This window comes from Gorilla gorilla, chromosome 1 (genome assembly GCF_029281585.2).
Source record: "Gorilla gorilla gorilla isolate KB3781 chromosome 1, NHGRI_mGorGor1-v2.1_pri, whole genome shotgun sequence".
NCBI classification, from domain to species: domain Eukaryota; kingdom Metazoa; phylum Chordata; class Mammalia; order Primates; family Hominidae; genus Gorilla; species Gorilla gorilla.
This window is the reverse complement of record NC_073224.2, coordinates 103,740,966-103,751,402: the sequence shown is the minus strand read 5'-3', so window position 1 is coordinate 103,751,402 and position 10,437 is coordinate 103,740,966. Positions and strand designations below refer to the sequence as shown.

At 35.9% G+C, this 10,437-nt stretch overlaps 1 protein-coding gene across 2 annotated transcripts; it reads right to left on the bottom strand.

Annotated features, from left to right (window-relative positions):
* Positions 1 to 744: 744 nt before the first annotated feature.
* LOC101128279 (small proline-rich protein 2A) lies at positions 745 to 2,718 on the bottom strand. Of its 2 annotated transcripts, none has more exons than XM_063705739.1 (2): positions 2,096 to 2,137; positions 745 to 1,379 (listed from the first exon to the last, which is right to left on the bottom strand). In XM_063705739.1, the coding sequence occupies exon 2, from the start codon at positions 1,358 to 1,360 to the stop codon at positions 1,142 to 1,144; it is 219 nt and encodes a 72-aa protein (XP_063561809.1). In that variant the 5' UTR covers positions 1,361 to 1,379; positions 2,096 to 2,137; the 3' UTR covers positions 745 to 1,141. The 2 variants fall into 2 exon arrangements, with proteins under 2 accessions (XP_063561809.1, XP_018892223.1); XM_019036678.4 differs by lacking the exon at positions 2,096 to 2,137 and adding an exon at positions 2,694 to 2,718 and having other exon boundaries at positions 927 to 1,379.
* Positions 2,719 to 10,437: the final 7,719 nt, after the last annotated feature.

The window sequence follows — 10,437 nt, the reverse complement described above, 5'->3', positions numbered from 1 at the left end:
AATGAGTAAGTTTTAATATTTGATAGCAGAGGAAGGTGACTACGGTATACAACAATGTATTGTGTTCTTCAAAACAGCTAGAATTAAAATGTTCCCAATAAAGAACAATGATAAATGCTCCAGGGGATGAATGCCCTAGATTTCCTGATATCCTGACTTGATCATTACACATTCTATTCATGTAAAAAATCACATGTATGCAGTAAATGTGTACAAGTATTATGAATCAATACAAATAACATTAGAGAGTCTTCTTATTTCCTATGTTAGTTACACCCAAGCCACTCTCTTGCTGGAACAAATATGGTAGTGGTTGTAGTGGGGAGTGATGATGAGGAGGAGGAGGAGGAGGGTGGTGATGGTGAAAACAATGATAATATGTTGCTGCGAATACAACTCTATCAAATGACAACTAATTACGTGTCAGGCATTGTGCCAACTAAATATCAGATAGTAATCAAATTTTATGCCTTAGACTAGTTTGTAATGTGAATGTTATTTTGCTCACTTTGCAGTAAAGAGAAGTTGTCAATTCAGAGAAGTTGAATAATATCCTCCTCAAATCAATCAAATGCTAATTACGGAAAATAAAAGGGGTTTAAAATGATACAGAAATATCTTTGGTATGACTCCAATTGTGAGATCCTGCTGTGAATCAAAGAAAGATTGAAATAAATCCAAAAGATTACATACTATTGCTAATAAAGCAGATTTGAAAAGAAACAAAAGATCCATTCACAAATATATATGCATAGATACTTTATTCAGGGAGTGAAAGATAAGTGACAATTGCAAAGGTGGTAGAAGCTCGTGACCAGGTGACAGACAGAAACAGAACATATCAACAGAATTCTCTGATGGTTCCCAGGGAGAGAGCTGCTGCTCTTTCTGATGAAGCTCTGGGAGCTGGCACAGCCGAGGACTTCCTTTGCTCAGTCTCCACCTGGACAGTGGCAGTATGGCAGCCTCAGAAAAGAAACTTTTTGCTGTCAGGGATCATCATGGGAAGATTACTGGCTAAGGAGAAAGAAGCTCCCTGTGTATCCATGGTAGGCTTTGATGAGAAGATGAAGGTGGAGCTGTGGAAAGAGGTGAGCCAAATATCCTTATCCTTTCTTGGTCCTGATGAATTCTGAAGCTGTTACTTGCTCTTCGGTGGATATTTTGACTGGCAGGGTGGGGAAGGTGTCACAGGAGGATATTTCTGCTGGCACTGCTGAGGTGGGCAGGGCTGTGGACACTTTGGTGGTGGGCAGGGCTCAGGGCACTTCGGGGGTGGACATGGCTCTGGGCACTTTGGCATGGGGCACACAGGAGGTGGCTGGCAGGGCTGCTTGCACTGCTGCTGTTGATAAGACATCGTGCTGGAGTCTCAGAATCTGAAAGAAATGATACAACAGTGTTCGTGGGAAGGGAATCCTCCAGAGAGAGAAGCCAAAGCTTGTGTAATACCATGGCATATTATTTCTCCAATCTCCAAGAAATTATTTAAATTCTTAATTCCCTTTTCAAGACTTTCTGGTTTCTCCCTTCCACTTTAACAAATTGCTTCATTGTCCCTAGGAAATCCTGTGTTTTCTCATACAATTTTTCCAAATAAATTATCTCTGTTATAAAGAATCAAGCATCTTATTTCCCTGAAAATAACCAATTCAAGAAAGGCAGTCACAAGTTCAGACACCCTGGGCAATCTAATATGCTATTCCTATCATCATTATCTGTTATAAAGTCCAAGTGGGCTGACTTGGGCATAGAGCAAAGGGCTGCTCAGGGAGAATTGTAGTCTCTCACACCTGCTAAGACACAAACCTTTGTAAAGGACACTAGAAAGACAGAGAGTAAAGAAAAATACTTTGTTCTTTTTTCTTCTTCATATCAAAGGTTACCCCTTAACTTCTCTGTCCATATGGATACCTACCTGTATAACAAAAGAAAGCTAAAATAGCATATAATTGTGCTCTAATCTTAAATTTTCATCCACTAAGTAGCATCAAGTCAATGTTCATAGGATTGGATCCACCAAACTTGCCATATTCAGATTAAACTCAACATTTCAGGGCACAAAGAATAGAGGAACTCAAGGAAGCCGACTCACCAGGTTCTCCAAGGCAGATCAGTGCTCAGGTACCAGGGGTTTAAGAGTCGTGCAGCAGAGGATCTCTTTATAGAGCCTGCTACCCCACCCAGCAGGAAGTGAAACTACCCAAAACAACGCTGATCCAGTAATTTCTTAAGCCAGATGCAAATTTATCCATGACTGGCATGAGCAGGATACTCAAAATAGGAAATATCCTGTTCTGAAATCTCTCCACTGGGTTAAGCTCTCCTGACTCACAGAAGCCATGCCTTGGATCTCAGTTTCAGTGACTTATGGCAAAGAGGGACTTGGGGGAATCTCTAACTGATGGTCAAGGGATCTCTTTCTTAATTGGGAACAAAGATATTTTCCTGTCTTACACCTTCCCTAAATCATAAAACTTCTGCCCTCATTCACTTTACCTGAATGCCTTATTGTTGTACATGAACTCAACCGTACCTCTACTTTCCTCATGCAATTTGCCAATGTGCTAGGAGGAAGCAGAGACCTAACAAAGGCCTGAGTTCTAGCCCAAGCCTTTTCTTTGCTCTGTTGTATGACCACAGGCAAGTCACTTCTCCTCCACGGAACTGTAAACAGGGAGAATAATACTTACCTCTGAGTTTGCAGGCATTGACCGCATTGTGCCACCTGATGACCCTGTTCGAGCTTGAAATTTTTTCTTCTACCTCTTTCTTTCTCTCATAAAACCCCAGATTTTACCTGTATTATCTTCCTCTTTAAAACTGTCTTCTCTAATCCATTTGTAGAGGCATTTGTCTCCCAGGATAGATTCCAAAGTGAGATCGAGTCTCCCCAGCACGTTTTCTACTTGCTGCCCTTAATGATGTGTACTATAACTTTTTATTTATAAAAATGTACTCTTGTACACCACCTTAAGGAAATAGACAGAATGGAACCAAAGTTGCAAGCATTCACTCAAAATCTATGTATTGAACCTTGCCTATGTTCAATACATTTTACATACATTTTTAGTATAATTTGAATATTTTAAATATTACATAATCTCCCAAAACATTCTGTAGTGTCCTGTGAACATCCTATAGAGAACAAGCTGCATAGACTCATGTTATCATATGTAAATAATTAGAAGTAGGTTTGCAGAGTGCAGAAGTTCAGAGCACTTAAAGTCTGAAATCTAGGGGAAAATAAAAACTAAGTGTAATTCAATATGTATTCTTGCTCTCTATTTCCAAACAGGTTTTAGGTGTTTGAAAGACAATGTTTTAAAATGTGTTTGTATGTTCTTCCTTTGTTTTTTCTGTAGACCCTCTAGTCCCACAGTCTGCTGGATTATCAACTCACACCCCAATGTACACCTCTCATCTGTCCATTTTGGTACATATTGTTCACTTAACACATATGTTGTCAATGCGTTTAGTGATTGTTCTTTCACATCTTTTTTAAACTCTTCTTACAATTGTAAGGTTTTCTAAATATTGTATATTAAGCATTTAAAGTGATATTGCTAGAGCTTCCTTATCTGGACCATTAATCAGGAAGCTTTCCAAGAACATGGTTTTGTAAGTAGATAAGAAGAAAGGGGAATGAGGAAGAGGAAAGACAAAATCATTAGAGCAGTCACCAGCTATGCTCCAGGAAGAACATGTGTTGAATGAACCCAGTATCACATCCCTCAGTTAAGCAGGTTAGGTACCCAGAACTGCTATTTCTCCTGTCAGTAAGGAAGGGCTTTTGGCTAAGATCATCACTGGCCAGGACACTACAGAAATAGAGCCAACACATCAGAACCTTGAGGCCAGGTGTTTACAAATGGTGTTCTCACCAAATGTTTCCTATAGACTATTACACATGCCAAGCACTTCACTGGGCAAAGTAAAGGGCCTTTACTCAATAGGTCCCCTACTACTCCCCAACAGCCTCACATCACATCTAAAACACAAATCCTTAAAGAAATATCGATTTGTGCCATGCAAAATTGAAGAATTTGCTGCCAAATGAGATCACTGTGTGAGATAACACAGTTTGAGTCACACCCTGCGACTCCCCTTCTGAGAACACCCCATTCAAACAGGAAGCTTATCACACGAGTGCAGGCACTAGAATGGCAGCAGCCCTAGTGCCCCCCGCATCTCAGACAGGCTCACTTTACAAGTTGAGGTGGGGAACTTGAAACTCAGAGTTCCACACAGAGCAGCCACATGAGGAATGGCCACAATATGAAGAGGGGCAGCTAACAGTCACAGCTTCCCCAAGTTAGGACATTCAGGCCCTGATACATGGAGCGAGGCATACTTCACACATGCACACACACACACATACACACGCACTCCATGGGTCTTTATTTATCTATCGTCTATCTTCATGTCTAAAGAGCTTAGCTTTATGTTTCTTAAGAGTCTGATAGCCTTAGATTCATTCCTATTATTTCTACTTCCTAATTTTGTAAGGGATCATTAAGTACGAATTATTAGTTCATAAAAATGACGGGAAAGAACAAAAACTTTCATTTGGTCTAATATTTGATACAACATTTTATCTCACATTTTACTATGATACATTCTACTATACAAAACAGTGCTGGCAAATGAAGATTTAAAATAAAATGTGAAAAAATAAACAGGAATTGTTGCAAAATATTCTTGATATGTTAAGAGAAATGGTAACTACAAGTCCCCATGCATATCTGCCTTCTGCTTTTATTTCTGAATAGCAGGCTTAGTCTCCATTGTCCTTCCATAATTCGATGAATTAGATAAACATATGGTAGAATTCTGAAAGTAATTAAGAAGAATGTTTTGGGAGATTATATAATATTATTTAAAATATTCAAATTATACTAAAAAATGTATGTAAAGCATGATAATATTTTCATTAATGTATTTATTAAAAGATGGGAAACATAAAACAACATATTAAATGTGATTATATATGGCTGGTATAATTACAGATGATGTTTATGTTCTTATTTAACTTTTCAAAGTATGCTTCAAATATTACCTATTATTGAGTAAGGAATCTTAAAATTCTACTTTGAAAAGCTAACAAGAGACAAGCCTGTCCATTGCTCAGTTAGTGAGATAGTGGGTTTTTTGGGTTTTTTTTAAGCATTGTTGGCTAGACACTAAAGGTGGGGCAGGATGTAGGTAGCAGTAGTTTTATTGTAATAGCTCTACATTTGATCACATCCCTTCTAAAATCTCTCTCGAAGAAAACCCCAATAATAATCCCCCTTCCTCAGAGTATTGACATATACACACAGATGTTTACAAATGGTGTTCTCTCCAAATGTGAGAATCGTAGTAACCACAGACACCCAATAGCTGTATGTGTCTGTGAAATCATTCACCAAAATTGGGAGATCGTTCTAGGGTAACAAAATCAGGAATGAGTTTGTCTACTATCCAAGAGCCAGGTGGATAGAAAGCATAAATTGGCTATAATATGATGAAATTGGAAGAAATGGATGATTAGCAGGACAGGTAGTAAGGATAGTAGAACATGGTGATAATAACAGTAACTACCACTAAATTGTCATGAGAAAACAATTAAATCAGAGACTGCATATAAATACTTAGCACAGGCTACAGATAGTGCTCAAAATGCTAAAGTAACACATTGTTAATGAAAGAGATAGAGACAAAATATCAATTTCAAGTTGTTTATGGTTAAGAAAGGTATTTGCTTTCTCTTTAAGATCTTTTATATTATCCTTATTTTAATTGTGTGCCAGAAGTTTTTAGGACAAAGCAAATTCAAATATATGATTTGAATGAAGTGGCAGAAATAATAAGATGGGCTGATCCTGATGTTTATTCTTATGTGATAAAAATGAGAGTTAATCTAAGCAGAAATTTAGATCAGTTCCTAGTTGTTTGTACTCTCTAAGACTTTCCTCTGAATTCAGTTAATACAAGAAAATAAATCTAAATACAGTAAATAGCAATATGTGGATGTGTTCATTTGTAAAATATTAACATACATAGATATTTAGCATTCCATGTGAAAATATATATAATGTTACCTCCAATTTAGTTTACTGTTATGTGGTTAGCTGTTTAGGACATTAATAAAAAACACTCATTCAAATATCACATTTCTTCTGGTGGCAAATTACCTAAATTTTAGGCTAAATCCTTATAAGAAACTGAATAGTTCATTAGCACTAACCTTCCCAAAGTGAACAGACCTTATATATTCTACTGTTATTTTCTCTATATGTTAGATCAGAATATTTAAGAGCATAATTTCAAGAGCTATTAGTAATGTAAAGTACTCCTGTTGCTTAATGTTAATGAGATTAAGAAGGACATTTGGTAAATGATAGAATGAATCAGACACTTCTCCTCATAAGAATCTTTTCAAGATAGTGAATGTGCATAGGCTGTGGTTTCCTTCCAAAAAAAGTCAAAAAGGAAAATAAGGAAACACGAACAAAATTGTGAAAAATTTTGAAGAGGAAAAAAACTGTTTGAAATCTAATATGGGGAGAGCTGAAATTCTACTGTAAGTTAGAAATATATGAAATAAAACATAAACATTATTAGAACAATCAAAACTAACAGTCTTACAGAGATAAACACAATTTTACAATATGATCCAGCAAATTTTGATCTAGTACATTTCAAAATATTTCAACAAAAAATAACCTGCATTCAAATGATTGCAGCAGCTTTATTCATAAATTCCAAGAAGCGTGATCTACCAAGATGCCCTTCAATAAATGAATCGATAAACTGTGGTGCATTATACCCATGCAGTGGAACACTATGCAGTGATAACATGGAATGAGCTATCAAGAAATACAAAGATATGAATGAATTTTAAATGCAAACTGGTAAGTTTTAAAAAAGTCAGTCTCAAAGGCTACAAACTGTTTCTAAAATGGTTCCATTTATATGATTTCTGTAAAATGCAAAATTACACATCCAAAAAGCACAACAAACTCCAAGTTCAATGAATTCAATGACACCCACACTGAGACACATTATAATTAAATTATCAAAAGAGAGAATCTTGAAAGCAGGAAGAAGGAAGTAAATCATCATATCTAAGGGATCCTTAATAAGTAGTTGACCAAATTCTTATCAGAAGTAGTTTTCTGAATAAGTAATTTTCAATATATCATCCTACTGCCTCCTGATCTCCAAGGCAGTGGAATTCTATGTTGATAGTGATTTCTTTCAACGCTGTAGAATTCTAGAAAGAAACCACTTTCAACCTAAAATTGTACAGCTGGCAAAATTGTCCTTAAAAGTGAGGGCAAACTTATGACATTTCCAGAAATCAAAACTTGAGGCAGTTCATTGCTCCTAGATTTTCTGTATGAGAAATGATACAGAGAGCCTCTCAGGTTGAAATAAAAGGATGCTGGGCCAGGCGCGGTGGCTCACACCTGTAATCCCAGCACGTTGAGAGGCCAAGGTGGGCGGATCACAAGGTCAGGAGTCCGAGACCAGCCTGACCAACATGGTGAAACCCCATCTGTACTAAAAATACAAAAATTAGCTGGGTGTGGTGGTGTGCGCCTGTAATCCCAGCTACTTAGGAGGCTGAGGCAGGAGAATTGCTTGAACCCAGGAGGTGGAGGTTGCAGTGAGCTGAGATCGCACCACTGCACTCCAGCCTGGGCAACAGAGAAAGACACTGTCTCACAAAAAAAAGGATGCTGGAGAGAAACTGTATGAAGATATAAAGGTATCTGATAGACATGCACAGGTACATAAAAGCCAGCATTATTGTAATTTTAGCTTGTAACTCCACTTTTTATTTTCTACAAGATTTAAAATGCAAATGTATACAATACAATTACAAATATATGTTAGTGAACATACAGTGTATAAAGATGTAATTTGTGAACTCAACATAAAAAGAGGATGGGGTTGTATGAGTTAATTTTTCTATGTAGTTGGAATTGTTGGTGTTAATGCTAATTAGATTAGTATAACTTTAAGATATTATATACAGTCTTCACCGTAACCACAAAATAAATATTTTAGAATACACATGACAGAAAAAAGACAATTTTAAAAGTTTTACTATAAAAAAAACTAAACACAGATCAGGCACTAATGAAAGATAACATAGAGAAAAGAGTAAATGCAAAAAGAGGACCTACCTCATCAGTTATTATTTTAAATGTAAGTGAATTAAACTTTCCCCAGCAACAGAAATTGAAAGCATGGATCTTAAATTAAAAAATTAATTCAACTATTTGCTGTTTACAAGAGACTAACTTTACAACTAAAGACACAAAGAGGTTGAAAGTAATAGGATGGAAAAAGATATTTTATGTAGATAGTAGCCACAAGAGACCAGAGGTGGCTACAATAATATCAGACACAATTAAGTTGAGTACTGTTACATAAGACTATAAAGGACATATATATTGATAAAGAGATTTATTCACTCAGAAAACATAGAAGTTATAAACATACATTTCCTAACATCAGAACTCTAAAACATATGAAGATACATTGAGAGAAATTAAAAGAAATTGATAGTTCTATAATAAATGTTGAAAACTTAAATACTTCACTTTCAAAAATGGCTAGAATAATAGAAGTTCAAAAAGAAAATAGATGACTTAAAAATATAAACCAATTAGTCCAAACAGAAAAATACACAACCCTCTACCCACCAACAGCAGGATATACCCTACAATTTTCTCAGGAGAACATGGAACACCCTCCAGGATAGACCACATATTAGGCTAGAAAATAAGTTAATATATTTTAAAAGACTAAAATCATACAAAGTACTTTTCCAATCACTATGGAATAAGACTAAAAATCTATAACCAACTTAAAACTGGAAAATTCACACATTTGTGGAAACAAAAAAAAAAAAAACACTCTTAAACAACCAACAAGTCAAATAAGAAATCACGGGAAAATTAGAAATAGCTTGAGACTACTGACAACAAAAACACATCATACCAAAACTTCAGGATTGCAGAAAAAGCAGTGCTAACTGGGAAATTTACAGCCATAACCACATATATTTTTAATTTAAAAATTCTCAGATCAATAACTTCATGTTACACCTTAGGAAAATACAAAAAGAAAAGTAAACTAAACCCCAAAAAAGTAAATATGAGAGACTAGAATGGAGATAAATAAAATAAAAGACAAGAAAACAATAGAGAAAATCAGTAAAACCAACTTTTATTTCATTGAAAAGGCAACAAAACTGACAAATTGTTAGATTAACCACAGAAGAGAAAAATGATGTAACACTCAAATAGCTAAAATCTTAAAAGAAAGTGGGGAAGTTACTACTGATTTTACAGAAATGAAAAGAATTTTAAGGGAAAACATAGAAACAATTCTATGTCAGCTTATCAGATAACCCAGTTGAAATGAACAAATTCTTAGAAATATACTGTCTACCAAACCAAATCATAAAGAAATAGAAAATTTGAAGAGATGTATAAAAAGTAAGGAGATTGAATTACTAATCTAAAATCTCACAAGAAAGAAAAGTGTTGACCCAGAAGGATTTATTGGAGAAGTATATACCAATCCTTCTCAAACTCTATCAAAAAAGAAAACTTAAAATAGAGAATACTTCCTGCCTTATTCCATGAAGCCAGGATTACCCTGATAGAAAATCCAGACAAAGACACTGCAAGGAATGAAAACTACACACCAATATGCCTCATGAATATTGATGCAAAAAATGCTCAAAAACATTTAACATACCAGATAATTCCTGTGGCTCTGGGCAAGATGGCCAACTAGATGCAGCCAGGTAGAATAGCTGCCACTGAGGGACAGAGACGACTGGCCCACTTTTAACAGATTTTCAGAGGGGAGGCACTGAGAGTGAAGCAAACACAAAACAGAAAAAAGCAGGGATTGCAGTCCCAATTTCAGACAAAAGAGACTTTAAACCAACAAAAATCAATAAAGACCAAAAAAGCATTACATAGTGGTAAAGGATTCAACAAGAATACCCAACTGTCTTAAATATAAATGCACCCAACACAGGAGCACTCACATTCATGAAGCAATTTCTTAGTGCCCTTCAAAGAGAATTAGACTCCCATACAGTAATAGTGGGAGACTTTAACACCCCACTGACAGTATTAGAGAGATCATAGTGGCTGAAATTTAACACATGTATTCAGGACTTGAAGTCAGCACAGAACCAAATGGACCTGATAGACATCTACAAAACTCTCTACCCAAAAACAGAGACTGTACATTCTTCTTTTAGCCACATGGCACAAACTCTGAAATCAATCACATGGTGGGAAATAAAACACTCCTCAGCAAACACAAAAGAACTGAAATCATAACAACCAATCTCTCAGAAGACAGCACCATGAAATTTGAAATCAAGACTGAGAAATTCACTCAAAACCATACAATTAC

Bases quoted from the DNA above. Each gene is read 5' to 3' on its own strand.
- LOC101128279 (XM_019036678.4), bottom strand. From the start codon at position 1,360: ATGTCTTATCAACAGCAGCAGTGCAAGCAGCCCTGCCAGCCACCTCCT.